The following is a 17,910-nucleotide window of genomic DNA, read 5'->3' as shown; positions in this document are numbered from 1 at the left end:
TTTAAGGTTAAGTTCACATGATGTATATTCTATTAAATAGTACAGTTAAATTAAGGCTTGGCCACACCGGAGGGTATGAGGTAGCGGTACGGGTAGCGGTAACGATATTTGTATTAAAAAAAATTCCACATCAGAACGTTGATGTGTCAGTTTGGAATTTTGTTCATACAAGTACCGTTACCGCTACCCGTACCGCTACCGTATACCCTCTGCCGTGTTTTTAGGGCCATGTGTGAATTGCGTTAAATAGTTAACACCGTGTGTAAAATGTTTGACACTATTGAGGTGAATAAAAAATTTTCAGCTGTTAAAAATTTATTGGGCTCTGGGACCTGGTTAATTTTTTTTTTGCAGATTTAAATAATTTACGTTGAACATAAGCTCTTATTCCCTACTTTTTCCTCCGCCTAAACTGCCACATAAGAATTTATGTAGAACATAAACACAGTACACATAAAAAGGTAATATATTCCGAACTGACATTGGTCGCCAAATTGTCAAAACATGACAATTTGGCGACCAATGTCAAACTACCGTAATTCTTTATTGTTTAAATTACCGACGAAAAACGCACAAAACCGAAAAACCACGCACACAACTAATTTTTTAACATTTATTTACTATTTTCCGAGACAAAACACACAGAAAATTTGTTATTTTTCAATTTAAAATATTTGCAAATGACATTTTATAAATTAAAACAAAAACAAATTTGTTTACTGCGATTGAAATATAAAAATTAAAGGCCGGCCTGACAGATTGGTGCCCATTTTTTGACAAACAAATTTTGACATTTTTCGGAATATATTACCTTATTTATGTGTACTGTGGAACATAAATGCTTAAGTTTCGATTCAGCAAACGGCTCTAAGCCATACAGCTGAAATTTTTGTGTTCACCTCAATAGTGTCAAAAATTTTACACGGTGTTAACTATTTAACACAATTCACACACGGCGCACAGGTAAAAAAAAGGGGTAAACCACAGAATGAATGCTAATCGAATTTTTTTCTTTCACAAAAACGTCGTTTTGGCATTCTATAACTTTCCTCAAAAGTCTAGAGAAACCTCATGTCCGCAAGTCACGATTTTCTTCAAAATCATCATTTTTGGGTTCAAAAAGTGCATTTGCGTTGCATCAAAAAGTGTTGAAAATGCACTTTTTTGAAAAATGCTCAAAACAATTCAAGATCATTATTTTTAGATAGAAAATGCATTGGCTTTGCAACCCAAATGGTAAAAATGCATCCGTGTACTTTTTTCAAAAAATGTTCAAAACAGTTCAACACCAAAATTTTTGGGTCCAAAAGTGCATTGGCGTTGCATCAAAAGCCTGTGCCCATGTTCTGTAACTATCGATACGATAAAATTCGTCGATAAAATATGAAAATTGTAGTAGATTTCATTTTATCGCTTCATCGGGTTTCTGTATCTTTGACAATCGATAATTTTATCGACTGGAAAAAAATCCTGGAAAGTGCGATAAATTGCGGTTCTGTAAGACCGAAAAGCGATAACTTTTTCATTTCAAATGCCAAAATAAATCACCACCTACCAAGCAAGCGATAAACTAACGGGATCATGGCTGAAGCAAAAAAAGTAAGTAAAAATTAAAAATTTCGTTAGTTTTTTTAACAAAATTATTATTTTCAGAGAGGTGCAAGGGTTTCCAAAACCCAAAAACAAATTCTGGTGGAATTTATGTACGAGAATAAGGCATTTGCTCGAGGGCAATTCAATGACATTAATTGCCGGCAAAATATCAACAGTACCTGGGAGTCCCTATGTAACAGGTTAAATTCACAAGGTGCAATTGTGAAGACCGTCGACCAGTGGAAGAAGGTATATTGAGCATGAAAGTTAATTTATGCTTTTAATTCATCAAATATATATTTTATTCATGTTGCAGTGTTGGACTGACATCAAGTCTGGCGTTAAGAAACAGGCCAGTGCTTATAAATCGTTCCTGAATCAAACAGGTGGTGGTAGCATCACCGATGGACCTCGCCAGCTGAATGATTTTGAGGAGAAAGTGCTCTCTATCATCACTAATGATGCTGTCGATGGTGATGCCTCCACCCCTGAACTTGGACGGTTGGAAGTTTTGAATGAAGTAAGTGAAGATGGTTCCTTTTGCAAGGCATTCAAAAATAATATCCGTTATTCTTTTTATTTTAAGAATAACGAAGCGGTTTCCGTTCCTTTGGATGGCGACGTGGACGAATCCGAACCAAGAACAAAGAAGAAAAAAACTACCCAAAACACTTACGAAAGTGCACTCCAACAAGCAGGCACAATGCACAAAGAGTTGGTGGAAAAACTCGACAAAATCGTTGCCCAAAATAAAGAAATCCTCAGGATTCTACAAAATTTTAATGAATAATTTTAATTACTACTTGTTTTTGTTTTCACTTAGATTTAATTTTTATTTAATTTTTTGAAGTGTTTCTTTTTGTTTTGTTTTTTGTATTTTTCTTATAAAATATTTTTACTCATTAATATAAAAATCTTCAAGTTCATGTCAATGTGTTCTTTTTTCATTTCATAAATCTTCGGTACTACAATCTTTCAATGTTAAACATCTCGGAACAATTTCTTTACATTTATGTTATCGCTCCCAAAATAGAAAATTTTTGAAAAATTGAAAATTAACTTTATGACCACACGAAAATGATGAAATTGCTCCAAGATAGAAAATTTTTGAAATATCTGTTTAAATCTAAAATTAACTTTAAAATCTTTTAGGAGACTCAGTTTGCAACTAAATGCATCTCATTCATTCAAGTGCATCAAGTGGTTTTCGAAACAAACACTCCTAAGTCCATCGCATTCATGATTTCTTTGAAAAAACATATGAAATTCGCGAATGTGCCAGACACAGAAAGCTCTCAATTCCAAACCTCTTGGTTTTTTTTGACGATTCGAATGTACCTCAGTTCTAAATTGAATGTACTTACAAAAATTAATGCCACTTTTCGGTTTCAAGAAGTATTTCAAAATATTTCATCTCCAGACAGTTTCTTCAAAATCGTTGAACACACGAAAATGATGAAATTGCTCCAAGATAGAAAATTTTTGAAATAATTGTTTAAATCTAAAATTAACTTTAAAATCTTTTAGGAGACTCAGTTTGCAACTAAATGCATCTCATTCATTCAAGTGCATCAAGTGGTTTTCGAAATAAACACTCCTAAGTCCATCGCATTCATGATTTCTTTGAAAAAACATATGAAATTCGCGAATGTGCCAGACACAGAAAGCTCTCAATTCCAAACCTCTTGGTTTTTTTTGACGATTCGAATGTACCTCAGTTCTAAATTGAATGTACTTACAAAAATTAATGCCACTTTTCGGTTTCAAGAAGTATTTCAAAATATTTCATCTCCAGACAGTTTCTTCAAAATCGTTGACCACACGAAAATGATGAAATTGCTCCAAGATAGAAAATTTTTGAAATAATTGTTTAAATCTAAAATTAACTTTAAAATCTTTTAGGAGACTCAGTTTGCAACTAAATGCATCTCATTCATTCAAGTGCATCAAGTGGTTTTCGAAATAAACACTCCTAAGTCCATCGCATTCATGATTTCTTTGAAAAAACATATGAAATTCGCGAATGTGCCAGACACATTTTCGAAACCACTTGATGCACTTGAATGAACCACTTGATGCACTTGAATGAATGAGATGCATTTAGTTGCAAACTGAGTCTCCTAAAAGATTTTAAAGTTAATTTTAGATTTAAACAATTATTTCAAAAATTTTCTATCTTGGAGCAATTTCATCATTTTCGTGTGTTCAACGATTTTGAAGAAACTGTCTGGAGATGAAATATTTTGAAATACTTCTTGAAACCGAAAAGTGGCATTAATTTTTGTAAGTACATTCAATTTAGAACTGAGGTACATTCGAATCGTCAAAAAAAACCAAGAGGTTTGGAATTGAGAGCTTTCTGTGTCTTTCACATTCGCGAATTTCATGTTTTTTTCAAAGAAATCGTGAATGCGATTGTGAAGAAGTTGTCTGGAGATGAAATATTTTTAAATACTTACCTATCAAAAAAGTGAAAAGTGTTTTTAATTTGTTAAGTAGATTCAATTTGAAACATAAAAACTTTCGGATTATCTTAAGATTTGGAGATTAGAAATTGGTAAGTTTAGCACATTCAAGATGAATCACGATGAATGTAAATATAAATTCATCGTGATATAAATGCTATAAGTGGAAAAGACGACTATTAGAAACTATAGTATTTAAGTTTTTATTTTTTGAAAGCTTTTATTGAAAAACTGAAAAGGCATATACAATGGTTTTTGTCTTATCTTAAGATATTTGTCTTAAGCCGGTCGCGAATTCTTAAGGCTGCACGATGGTGAACAGAATTGTTTTCAGGAGGATGGTATATGTTTTCATCGTCATTATTTAATTCTTCAATTGGGATATCGTCATAAATTCCGTGTTTAATGCGAAAGTTGTGAAGGACACAACAAGCGTTTATTATCCTCCCTGCAGCTGCAGGGGAATAAAATAATCCTATTTTAAGGCACCGGAAAACGGACTTTAGGACTCCATTGAGCCGTTCTATACAATTTCTTGTTTTTGCGTGGATTGTATTAAATGCTCTTTCGTTAGCATCTGTAGAAGAGCGATAAGGAGTCATAAGCCAGGGACGCAAGGGATAGCCAGAGTCACCTTTGTTAAAAAGACAAAAAAAAAAAAAAATTAAAAACAAATAAAGAGAACTATAAAGACCATACATACCTAACAACCAAGAGCTCTGTTCTGCAACTCCATTAATTTCACACCGCTGTTCAAGTAAGGTTTTTATCGAAGATGCTTCCCATATAAAGGAATCATGTGATGCACCTCCAAATCGTGCGTAGACCCCTAGTATTTGGAGATTGAAGTCACAAATCTAAAGTTCAAGATATTAGTTTTCGGAGAGAAAGAAAATCAAATGTACCCACCAGTTGCACATTCTTTGAATGGTACCCTTTTCGGTTGAGGTAACAAGCCTCCACTTCCATATTGGGTTTTTGAATCTTGACGTGTGTACAGTCAATTGCTCCAATCACCCCAGGAAAACCCGTCGCCTCAAAAAATCTATTTTTTTTATAAAAAATCAGAATGTTGGTGTGGAATAATTTTAAAATTATGATTACCTACCTTTGTTTTATGGAATCATATTCATCTTCTCTAGGAAATTTAATCCATTTTCCTGAAAATTTATTCTGCAAAATAAGCGAAACTTCACCAACAATTCGTGATATCATAGTTCGGCTCATGGCTGCCGAAAAATCTTGGCCGATGTCTCGTTGGTACGATCCCGATGCGTAAAAGTGCAAGGCGGCACAAAGACGGATGGGTATCGGGATGAAAGTTTTTCTTTGTCCTTGATGCATGTGAGGACTCATTTCTGTTAAAAGAATCTGTGCTGCATCACGAGTGAGCCGAAAGAGTTCCCTAAACCGTTCTTCAGGCATTTCAAACGGGTTTGTCGTATCGCGAAGATTACGACGTTGAATTCGCATTCTATTTCTACGTTCATGGGCTTCGGATAATAGCAACACTGCAAACATTTCGGTACCTTTTCTCTAACACTTTATTTTGCCAAAAAAAAAACACTTTATTTTGCCAAAAAAAAAAACACTTTATTTTGCCAAAAAAACACTTTATTTTGCCCAAAAAAAACTTTATTTTGTAATTTTTTTTTCAATTGTTTGTTTTGTTTTTGAATTTGACAGACGATTTTTATCGCCTTCCATTGCAATGGAAATTCCAGTTCAAATAACGATGGAAATCAAACTTATCGCATTGACTTACAGAAACCCAGTTTTTTCCAGGGTCGTTAGGGATGGAATTTTTGGTTTGGTTTTTTAACGATGCGAAAAGTTATCGCCTAAGTTACAGAACATGGGCACTGGTACGCTGCTCGCGCTAAATTTTAGCTTAGATAAAATTCCCATACAAGTTATCGATAACTTGTATGGGATCCATTTTATCTCGGCTAAAAGTTATCGATAATTTGTATGAAAGCTAAAATTTAGCGCGAGCAGCGTACCAGGCTAAAAATGTTAAAAAATGCACTTCTTGCAGAAAATGCATTGGCGTTGCATAAAAAGTGTTCAAAATGCACTTTTTTTTTTAAACGTTCAAAACAGGGATCGAACTACGGCATATGTTCGTTAACGTTTTGACTATATATATATATTTAATCAGAAGAAAATAATAGAGACATATAGCGTCAATCAGTTAAGGCTTGGCCACACCGGAGGGTATGCGGTAGCGGTACGGATAGAGGTAACGGTACTTGTATGAACAAAATTCCAAACTGACATATCAACGTTCAGATGTTGAATTTTTTTCATACAAATATCGTTACCGCTACCCGTATCGCTACCGCATACCCTCCGGTGTGGCCAAGCCTTTAACGTACGTATGCCGTAGTTCGACCCCAGTTCAACTCCATCATTCTTCCGAGCGACCTACTTAAAGCTTGGTACGCTGCTGAAAGGAAACGAAATTTTCCACGAAATCTTGAACGAAACTAAATTTCTTTGTTTTTGCTTTAAAACTTATATTTTCGGATGTTTTTCTTGAATTTTATTATCTGTAGTTATATTATTTTTACTTTGCTATAACACCCGATGATATATTTCGTTAAGTTGTCCGCTGTTGACTTTGGAGACTTCAAAATTTTTCGTTTCACTTCAGCAGCGTCCTAGGCTCACAAGAAGTTTTTGAGAAATAAATCCTCACAAAAACGAGTTATCAACACCTTGTGAGATGTGTTCGCCGTAACAAGCCAATAAGTTTTATTATATCATTTTGTTCAGTGTTTTGTCTTGTTTTAGAATATGACAAGTTTTCTTGCTACTATTTAGCTCCCATGTCTGAATTGTTTATTTTTAGTTGGTGACGTCACTTTCTATAAGTACTCGTTTTTTTTTTTGGTAATAATTGAGAGTGATAAAGGTATTTAAAATATTTAATTCGTTCATTTATAAAATGTGTATTTATGTATAAGAAAATATTAAAAAAAAAATGGTTAGGTACCTAAATAAATTTATTTAAAAAAAATAAAGTGTAAGGATGGTAACCCTAAAAATTGATGTGGCCATTCGAAATTTTGGCTATGTACTAACTTTTGTATCAGTAGGATTTGTTTCAAATTTCAAATGTTTAGCTCTTTTGGTTCACTTAATGCCAGCTTTTCACAATTTTGGCCCATTGTGCGACGAATTCTATGTGTTGGCCCCTTTTAAAAGTTAAATATACTGCTAAAAAATGTGTGGGCTTGGAAAAATTCTTATAGGTAATACTCATTGCAAAAATTGATGAATGTGTTCCTAGCTTTAATTTGGGACAACATTTATTTACCTGAACGCGAACACATTGTGGATATACCTTTAAAAAATACAAAAACTAAACCACATCCAACTTCACACATCTTTGTTTTTGAATTGTCAAATATAAATTTAATATAAAAAACAGCAGATAAACAGATTATTATAAAAAAGAATTTTAAGCCGCAGTTAAAATATTATTTTTTTGATAATTTAACTTGCAATAAATTTTGTTTATTTTATATTTAATTGGAATTTACTATAATGTCATTTTATAGTGTGCACATTCCACAAAAGCCCAGCTTAGATCCAGTGGGTAAGTAAACTTTTTTACAAAAAAAAAAAAAATGATGATTATTTTTCTGCCGCCTTATAGAAGTGTGTCGTTTTCGTTTTTCTTCGTCTTCGTCCATCCTGAATGAACCTGATGAAACTTTCTTTTTTTTTCCCTTAAATGTCCATCTCCTCCATTCAATTCCAATCTTATTCAAAGAATACAACTTTTTTCTAAAATGCGACCAAAAAACCTTTTTTCTCAGATAACCTGCATTTGCATTGTCGTCTTGCCTCAAAAAAGACTGATGACAAAGGTGCAAAGGCAGACAACAATGGTGTGATTTTTTCGTCATTTATTTTTTTTTCTTCAACCTTTTTCATTCGGCTTTTTCGATTTTGGGTGCACTCCAATGATTTGTTTTCAAAACAAAACAACAAAAAACACTACCTGAAATTTTTTAAGTTTTCGAGGAATCCCATTTTAATTATGTTGTTAATTTTAGTTTTGTTCTGTTATTTTTTTATTTTTACGTTTTGTTTAAGAAAAGTCAATACACTTTCAATAGGTATCAGCACAGTGGCTGGCCGGCCCTTCTTTTAATGAGTTGGTGGACTGGCATTTAGCCAATAACAGATGTTTATTTAACATTCCTTTGCTTGTTCCTTGGGCCACGCAGCTTTCAATTGTATGATTTAAATTAGATTTGTCATGTAAACGTGATATTTTATTTTTTATCTTTTGTTGTTAAAACGATCTCATGATTTATTCTTAGAAAATTTCAACACACTTTGTTGTTTGAGATCTAGGGGCTTTCGATATTGTGACGAGAAAAGGGTGACAGTGCATCATCTTTTGATTTTTATCTATTTAGGTAACAAAAAATGCGTTTAACTGAAAATTATGCGAAACTTGATTATGCTTTATAAAAAAGAAGTAGAAAATTTCGGTCGTTATAGCTTACTAATTTTGTTCCTTTTTTACTTAACAAAAACTTCATTTCTTCTTCATCATAGTACAAAAAGAAACTCCATTCATCGGAGTAAACTTTGTCATAACATCCTTCAATCAAGGTCCTTTTTTGACTATTCGCATTATGTTTCATCTTACAATAATTTTTAAAATTATGTGATATCTTCTACTAAAATTATATCCAAAAAATTTAGGTCGAGTGAACTGACTTACCATTTTCAGAAAAAACATTCAAAGTAGATTTGAAGAAAAAATGGAAGTAGATTGAGAAAAAATGGAACCAGATTTCAAAATACCCTTTTTTTTTAAAAAAATCTATAGTAAAAAAAAAAAATAATTTTTATTAAATAAAAACAACAAGTAAAAACAACTAGAACCAAAAATGTGAATTCTTTTAAACTTCATATTTTATATATATATGTAAATATATTTCCATACATTGTTTTATAGCAATTTTAAGTCAAATACATATTTGTTTTTTTATGAAAAAAAAGCAGGTTTGGCTTATTTTTTGTAAGATTGAAGCAGTTAGGACCTATAAGATCTATTGTTTCTCCTTTTAAGCTAACTGAGTTAGTTCCTCATCCCCATATTACAACTCCTCCTCTAACTTAATTCCTTTCACGAAATTGAGTATTTTCATAAAGTGTATGGGAGAAATTCAGAGTCGTCACTCAAGTAAAATTTTTTCTCAAGCACAAGTCCGAGATGAGTTTTCTGAGTAAACTCAAGCATTTACTTCAAAATTTCCTCAGTTGGTATTTATAAGCTTAAATCAAAGAAACCCTTACCGTTCGCGTACCGAATTATCGGCCGACATCGGGTCGGAACTACTCGGACGACTTTCTCGGACGATCGTCTGCATACACTGCTTCCGGTCTAGGACGTCGCTGCCGGTCTGTATTCTGACTTTGTGAAACTTGAAGTGCATATAATAATTGTTTTCAATGGAATATTTTGAAGAAATTTATATTTTTGAAAATTCATACCGCCAATTTTTGCAAAGAAAAGGCTTTTAGCAATATCTATGTATAAATCAACCCGACAACGGACGAAAAATCCAAACAAGTTCGGATTATGCCGGTTGATCGGTTATTATCGGGCGTCAACGTACGTCAACGAACGATGTCACTTTCAGTGGTGTACGCACTTTCTTTTCTTTCTATGTGCTTGGTTCTATCGGCCGAGTTCGGCCGACAACGCCCGACTATAATTCGGCCGATGACGGATTTGGTGTACCCGAGCCGTTAGGTTTTCTTAACGTAACGAGTAGCAGTGGGCCAAGCGCAAGAGCGTAAACTTGAGTAAAATTTTTACTTGAGTGACGACTCTGAATTCCGCTCTAAATGTTCCTCTTCGTCCTGGTACCAGCCCAGGTGTTTGAATCCTTTGTGTGTTACTGCATTGCAATGTAATGTTGCACTTGATTGGAGTTACATCTAGAATAACCTCCATTGGTAATGTAGGGCATGTTCTCATTCCATTTGTCTGACATTAATGGTTGAGCTTAAAACATTTTTTCAGTACTTTTTTCCATCAGATCGTTAAGTCATATAAACGGATTTGATGAGCTAAATAAAGCTAGTTAAAAAAAAATATCAAAAAAATTTGAAATCGTTTAATTTTTAAATTGTAAATCATGACCCAAATAACATAGGCTTCTGCAGAAACGCTGTTCTTATCGAGCTTAAGAAAATAAAAAAAAAACAGGCTGCATGACAAAACGTACAAATTTTTTGTCGAAGGACTTCTGGTTTTCAAAAGTAGACGCGTCGATAAGAATAAATTATCACAGCATATATTTTAATTCTTTTTTCTGAATTATTCGTAATTTCGCATATATACATTCCAACTCATTCAGATAAAAACACATTTTAAAAATTAGTAATAAAGGCACGTCACTTATTTATTTTCTTAGCAAGGCTTAAATTGGTTTTATAAAAGTATGGATGTCATTAAATAGTGCTCAGTAAATAGCGAGTGCTCTTTAGAATTTCAAGATTTTTTATGTTCCATTTGCATGCTTTCCTTTAGCGGTCTTGTCGTTTCGGAAATTAACAATGTGACATAATATCCATTTGCTTTTCGCTCTATCTGTTCAATGACCCCCTCTTATTGATTTTGCAGTCCGAGTCGACAACGGTTGCAGATTAATTTTGCCTTATTTAAAATTTATATTCCATAAAAAATCTATTTAATAAAAAATATTATTAAATTTTTTTTGAAAAATCACAGTTAACAATGGACGTGCATGTGTTTTTCGGGTAAAAAGCGAAGCTCTAAAAGTATTAAAGCAACATAAAGACGCCCGACTCAAGGTATTTTCAAACACAGATGATGCTGAAAACTATGCAGAAACTGGCTACGAAGTATGCCAATCTAAATATTCAGACATAAAAGGTAAGTTCCTTTTTATTTCAAACACAAAACACTTAAATATTATTAATTTATCTTCCAAAATTCAGCAAGCTCACCAGTGAATCTTGAAAAACCAGCATATCGTGCTCCAACTAAACAAGAACTAACTGAATTTCGTAAAGTTATCGAATCGGGTGATTGCGATAAAGTTTACACAAAAATCTGGGACAATCCAAGATTTCTAATCAGTTCGGGTGATACACCAACATCACTGAAAGAAGGCTATCGCTACAATGCCATGCATATTTGTGCTTTAAATAGAAAATCTCAAATTGCTGCACTAATACTCGAAACAGTTAGTAATCTAGCATTTATTGAATTGGTTTATGGCAAAAAGAATCAAAAAGTTTGCATCGAAGCGAGTGCAATCATATTGGATTATTTTTTAAATATGCCCGAGAAGGGAAGATGTGAGACTCCATTGCATTTAGCAGCTAAAATAGGAGCTGTGGAAGTTGTTGAAGTTTTGACATCATATCGCCAATGTAAAATGACATTAAATAATGAGGGTTTATTGCCAAAGGATGTAAGTATTTTGTATTTTTCTTATATTTTCGTTGAATTGATTTTTTCTTTTCCTATTTTTCTTTAGATTATTTGCTCACGTGATCCAAATGGAAGTCCTGAACTGAGAGAAAAAATTGCATCACTTCTCGAAGAACGGTTTTATGTTCCCGTTATTCGTTCTGCCAACAATACTGTTCCTCCGACGATAGGACAACCATTTTCAACAAATAATCCACCGGTAATTATATACCTTAAAATCTCTGCTGACTTAGTGATCAGTGGAATCGTCATGAAAAACAATTGTTAACAAAAGAATCTAGATCAGTTTATTATATAGGGTTAAATGTACTTACTATTGGAAAACTTCCTTGCAGAGAGACTGGATTTTTGCCTGAATTAATTTTTGTTCTTCTTAAATGGAATATATTTAAAATAAATTGTGATTAATTAAAAATTGAAGGGTCCAGAAAAAAACAGCACAACTCCATTCTAAATAATTGCACAAAAACACATTTTAAAATTTTATTCTCCATACCATTAAGGACTATTTATTTTATTTATTTTTTTAGCAAGTATTATTTTTTCCTAAAAGTAAGGATGCTATCAGATAGTGCCCTTTAAATACTACAAGAACTCATTATTAGTTTATTTTTGACAAAAAGTGGACATGTGCCGTTTTTCCTCTGGATCCTTCAATTAAATCTGTCCATTATGATCTTCTGGCCGAGTCAACGGTACTGAGTCTAACTTTTCCATGATAGCATATGCTGGTCTAAATCCTTTAATAATATTATGAATGAGAGACTGGGCGCATTCACAAACCTAGTGGCTACGTAGTCGACTTGTTCTGATTGGCTGAAAAGAACTAAAAAAATAGTTACAATTTCCCTTTCGACTTCAAAGTTAGCTGACATTTCTCAGTCAGCTGTTTTGATAGAAACAAATTCTATTTGAATTTTAAATTTGGTGGAATTGATGAAAAAAGCATATAAAATTGAGGAATTTCAATGAAAAAAAGCTATTTAAACCACTCAAAACACATTTTTTTTTATTGCATCTGTCACCTAGCTTTGTAGTGCAAATTCGCATTCCAAAAGCTAGTTAAAACTCGCCTACGTAGTTACTACTTTTGTGAATGCGCCCACTGTATCTGTCCTTTTACTATGGAGATCAGTCGATTGCAATTAGTTTTAGTGTTTAGCTACCATCTCATCTTCCCTTCAGTTTAATGGCCTTACACTATGATATTTCAATCTAAAAAAAAAACAAAATTTCATTTCAATTTTTCTTTTCAGAATCTCAATTCAGACCCAATGAGTCCCGAAGTTGAAATTCAAGCTGTGGCAGGACCTATGAATAAAGAACAAGCAAAGGTATATTTCAAATTTTGTTATTATCTAACCTATAGAATTCTTTCGTTAAAATCAACTAAAACTTTTTAATAAACATTTTTGTAGAAATTTTGCCGTCGCTGGAAGACTCCTCCTCGTATGTCTGGTAATTCCCTACCACTACCAGATAGCCCATTCAAAAGCCCAGTCCGTTTTAGTAGTACTCCAACAAAACTTACACCAAAATCAATAAATAATTCCTTCCCCCTAACTCCAAATCGAAAATATGTCTTGAACAATAAACAATCACAAAATATTGATGAAACTGATTTGAACAACACAAACAATTCATCATTCAATAATAAATTAATTGAGGACAATAACAATGGTGGAACCTATGAAAATGGTCTCCTCAATTCAAATTGCCTCACAACACCATATCGCAAAAAGGACCTCTTCTCAATGTTTCGTGAGAATAATATTGCATCACCAATTATTTTGAATTTTAATGATTCAATTACATCAAATACCCTGCTGGCAGATAGAACTTGTGGTGATCCCTATGATAGTCCTGGATTTAAAGAACGTCATCTTAAATTAATGGATGCTGAAAAAGGATTCGAAATTATTGGCCGTGAATTGGCCAAAGAACAAAATGTCGAATGGAAAGAATATTGGGATTTCTTGGGAATATTTGTTGATATTGCTTCAGAGAAAGGATTGAAAAAATTTGAACACTTTTTGGCACAAAAAGACAAGGAAAATAAACCACAAGTTGCTGTTGTAAATAATAAAAATAAAGAACTTCTCGATGATTTATGTACAGCTTTGGATAAGCTAAATTTGCGCACTGAAACACAATCTACTGTGGAATACGATAATGACAGACAAATTTATAATAAATCAATAGCAAACAATGCCCCACAATTAACAATGCCTTACACCTGTGTCGAAAAGTCATTGCAAGTGTTTGCCAAACGAATGACTAAAAATTTACTACACAATATCGATAGCATTGTTTCGATTAATGATGCCTTCCTTTCCGAATTAAAAAGACTGAAATCGCTAATAGTTAGCTTTATGGATGATGCCCGTTTTTTGAATGTGAATTTTACAAAAGTTCACTCGAGATTTGCTTTCTTAATTGCTAGCTATCTAAATGATGCTCAGGGTATTGATACAAATAATAAATCGAAAGTAAGTTGTAGTTCTTTTTTTAATCTTTAGGTTTTATTAAATGATTTTTTTCTTTTCTTTTAGATTCAAAAATGTCTCCAACAAATAATCTCTTCGCCTGGAGATAGAAAAGAGCATTTGCAATGTGTTTGCAATAAAATGCTATTCTATATGGATGGCAATATTGGTATTATTCAGCCTGAAAATCTAAAGACCGAGGAAAATTGCATGCAAACTTGGTTAAAAGAATCTAAATGTGATTGCAAATGGGATAGTGTTTTAAGTCGTAGGGAGAGTCGTCGGTCACGGATTGAATCACGCAAAGCGAGATCACCACCACCGCCAATGAATCGTGTTGATGATGTCAAATCAAAGGAATGGAGATCACATTCGACTGATACGTTAGACAGTTCAGTGGATGATGATGATGATGGCGAAGATGTATTTTGGGTAAATTAAAATAAGAGAATTTGAATAACTAAACGTTTAACTTATTAATTTTATTTATTTGTTATTATTTCAGTCGGATTTAGGTTCAGATGATGATGGTGATGAGTGTTTTGTAACACCTCCAGAAAGTCCATCAGAACTTTCTGTAGATAGTGTCGATACAGAAGATTATCATTTGTTTCTATTGGGGTATGTAAAAATGTATCATTTAATAATTTTATATAAAAAAGTGACACCGGGAAAAAAATCCGCCACATTCGCTTTACACTTACAGGATTGTGTATTCAATAGCCAATAATCCCCGAAAAGGACTTTTTAGTTACTAAAGCTGTGTTCCATTGGCTTAAAGTATCTACTGCTAAGTACTTCTGGTTGTATTCAACTCCATTTCTTCTATAGACAAAATGTCTTTGAATGGATTCAGAAGTACTAAAAAGTACTTTGCTTAGCCCAAAGGAACACAGCCTAAGTAACCAAAACTATAAGCAAAAAATCTTATTTATATTTTGTTTACTTGTATTTGTTTTTTGTTTTGTTTAATATTTTAAAAATTTTAGAATAATCGAGGCTAAAGAAATATTTTAAAATTTTTGATTCACATTTAAAAGGATTTTGTTTTTGTGTTTATTAAGATTCATGCAATTTGGCCATATCGTCGGTGAAACCAGAAAAGTGTGTAACTCCAAATTTTCTAAAATTAGATTTGAATGCCATCTGTTAGACAAACCTGATATCTACTGTTCCTTAAACTGAGAAACCCCTTAAAGTTCATAGTTTTTATTTTATTAGCAAATTAGAAAATGAAAACTCATACAAATGCCTTCAAAACGATTTTGTTTTTTTGCTCTCCTATAAAATTTGCTAAAATGGAGTTACACACTTTTCTCGTTTCACCGACGATATGACACATTATTTAAGGTATTTTTTAACGCTTAACAAAATAAGACCCCAAACAACCATCCTAAAATTGTTTTGCAATCGTCTTAATGAAAAGGGGTAACATGTAACTGCAAAAACAAACACTGTTTATTTTAGAATTAAGAATTCCTGATATTTGTAACTTTTTTTTGTATTTTTGGTCTTTCTTCTAAAACATATCGCTCATTTACTTGAATATTGCCATAACTCAAAAATCACGAATTTTCAGTTATTAATGCAAAAGTTATTGGAATAAAGTAATTTTTAATCCTGCAAAAAGTCATTTCTTAGCTTTAAAAACTAATCGATACTAAATTTAAAACTCGTTTCCTGAAAACCAGTTTCTTTTAGTTATGACCGTGTTCAAGGAAATGAGCTTTCTGAGTGTCTTGTTTTGTACCGCATTTGTGTTTTAGCTACAATTTTATTATTTTTTTTTAAATTATTTTTTTGTGTTTAGTTGTTTAGTCTCTCAAATGCCGCTGATTGTGTACTTATTAAGGGGAAAAACAAACCTTAACCAATGTCCCAAACTCAAACAAATAAAGGCGAAACAAAGATTTTAGCCTTTTCATTTCGAGAACAAGATAAGCAATATTTATGTATTCCTTATTTGCTGCTTTCTTTTTCAAGGCTTGGTAGAAAAAAATAATCAAAAGGATTTTAATCAGTGGGGTCCGATTAATTCAAATTTTATAAAGGAAATTTTTAGAATTTGAACTGACCTTATGTATTTGCGAAATTATCTCATATGAGGTCTAGTGAAATCAGGCTATTAAGTCGTAACAGGATTTTTTTTGTTGAAAGCTATATTTTGACATAATTCCTAATAAGTTTTTCAGATTACTTTTATTAGGGCTCAGAGATTTTTTTAAGTGAGACAAAAAATCTCCGTTCAGCGCTCTTTTTTTCTTAGATTTCTGAGATGAAAATTTTATGGATTCATTTCTCAGTTTTCTTTCTCTGCCAAATAGCTTTTTTGCTTCTTTTTGTTAGGTTTGCCCATCAGAAGTGGTAAGAGGTAAGTTCGATATTATCTCACGGTAAAAATCCCAATATTGTTTTCCCCGAGCTTCTTGCAAATTGTTCTTTTGCTAACAATTTTTTTTTTTCAAGGATCTCGTTGCTTTTTGAGATCAAACCGGGATTTTTAATAAATTGCCTCAAAATGTGCCTGTTTCCTATTAATACAGTTTTTCGTGCTAAATTTTGCACAGTAAAAAATTTTGTTTTCTTAATTGGTAATTCTTAGGTAAGCACTGTTAATTCAGTTCTCCAATGATTTGGTTAACAGACAGACCGAAATTATGTATTGCAAATTCTATGTTTAGTTCTGCCTTTTTGCCCACATTTTTACATCAGAGTCTTTACAAGTTTAACTGTTTGATTCATCCTTGAAATATGTAAAATTAATTACCTTACCTTATCAACATTCAAAAAGAAATTTAGCACTTTCAGATTCATCATTTATAACATACCTTTTAAAAAACCGCCAACTTGCTTTATTTATATTTAACCGTTACAGATTAAGATTTTTTTCTTCCAATGAAGAAATGAATAGTCCAATATTGTGTCAAAATATTTATTCCCAACATTTGTTTTATTCGAAGAGTCAGCTGACACTCTGAAAGTTCGAATAATTGATTTTTATGTGGAAATGGAAATACCATTTTTGATTTTGTTTGGGGCTTATAATGAGAAAATATCGGTGTCACGTCTATATTATTCAATGATTGTATTTAATTTCTTAAGAAAAATATATAACATCAAATTAACTTTCTTTCAGAAATGAGCCAACAAAACGAGACCTAGATGTATTAAATGCAATATTTCATGTTGATATAAACAAGGAAACTTATCCGTATATTTACTCTTGGAAAGCAGCTGTTTTACGGTATTCTAACGAAGAAATGGATCAGTAAGAACAAAATTTAATACTTTATTTGCTTACATCGTATCTAACTTTTTTCTTTTTTTTTTCTTTTTTAGTTTCCCATCACCATCAGCAATTGTTAAAAAGTCATTATCATTCTCAATTACCGAACGACTGCCAACTCCTAGAAGTCTCTTCAATTCACCGTCACGTCCATCGTCTATACTGAAAAATAAAACAATGGAAAATCTAATTTTGTATCGAGAAAATCGAAAAGACGTTAGTTTCACATCGCCAGATGCAAATGAAAATAGTACTTGCAGTGAATTAGCATGGATGAATGTATCTACTTGAAGTTAATTTTATTTACTTTTATTTTTTTGTTTGAACTATAAATGTTTTTTATTTTATTTTATTCATCATTAATCAAAAATTTTAAAAGCAGTATTGTTTCTGCATTACTAAAAAAATAAGGAAAAATGAACAAAAACAAAAATTGATACTTTGCATTTCATAAAACATATAAACATAAATATTGTTCGGCCAAATTAATTATTTTATCATTAAAAAGTTTTTTATTTTCCTTCTTTGTTTCCTTAATATCGATTAAAAATATATTTTTCTTATCGAATGCATTTTTTAAAA

General features: G+C 32.3%; 3 protein-coding genes across 3 annotated transcripts; 2 read left to right on the top strand and 1 right to left on the bottom strand.

Annotated features, from left to right (window-relative positions):
* Window positions 1-1,581: 1,581 nt before the first annotated feature.
* On the top strand, window positions 1,582-2,383 carry LOC129909577 (uncharacterized). The gene is made up of 4 exons (XM_055986651.1): window positions 1,582-1,599; window positions 1,654-1,842; window positions 1,910-2,113; window positions 2,180-2,383. Exons 1-4 carry the CDS (start codon window positions 1,582-1,584, stop codon window positions 2,381-2,383), a joined length of 615 nt encoding a protein of 204 aa, XP_055842626.1.
* A 1,919-nt stretch (window positions 2,384-4,302) lies between these two features.
* LOC129911228 (putative nuclease HARBI1) lies at window positions 4,303-5,593 on the bottom strand. Its single transcript, XM_055988954.1, has 4 exons — window positions 5,167-5,593; window positions 4,968-5,103; window positions 4,762-4,915; window positions 4,303-4,692 (listed from the first exon to the last, which is right to left on the bottom strand). Exons 1-4 carry the CDS (start codon window positions 5,577-5,579, stop codon window positions 4,319-4,321), a joined length of 1,077 nt encoding a protein of 358 aa, XP_055844929.1. The 5' UTR covers window positions 5,580-5,593; the 3' UTR covers window positions 4,303-4,318.
* A 1,871-nt stretch (window positions 5,594-7,464) lies between these two features.
* On the top strand, window positions 7,465-17,910 carry LOC129911218 (ankyrin repeat and LEM domain-containing protein 2 homolog). The gene is made up of 10 exons (XM_055988938.1): window positions 7,465-7,662; window positions 10,828-10,992; window positions 11,058-11,536; window positions 11,603-11,755; window positions 12,813-12,890; window positions 12,975-14,045; window positions 14,109-14,474; window positions 14,548-14,663; window positions 17,179-17,310; window positions 17,382-17,910. The coding sequence occupies exons 1-10, from the start codon at window positions 7,611-7,613 to the stop codon at window positions 17,617-17,619; spliced, it is 2,850 nt and encodes a 949-aa protein (XP_055844913.1). The 5' UTR covers window positions 7,465-7,610; the 3' UTR covers window positions 17,620-17,910.

Source organism: Episyrphus balteatus, chromosome 2 (assembly GCF_945859705.1).
Source record: "Episyrphus balteatus chromosome 2, idEpiBalt1.1, whole genome shotgun sequence".
Taxonomy (NCBI): domain Eukaryota; kingdom Metazoa; phylum Arthropoda; class Insecta; order Diptera; family Syrphidae; genus Episyrphus; species Episyrphus balteatus.
The sequence above is the reverse complement of the archived record's forward strand: the minus strand, read 5'-3'. Positions and strand labels throughout refer to the sequence as shown.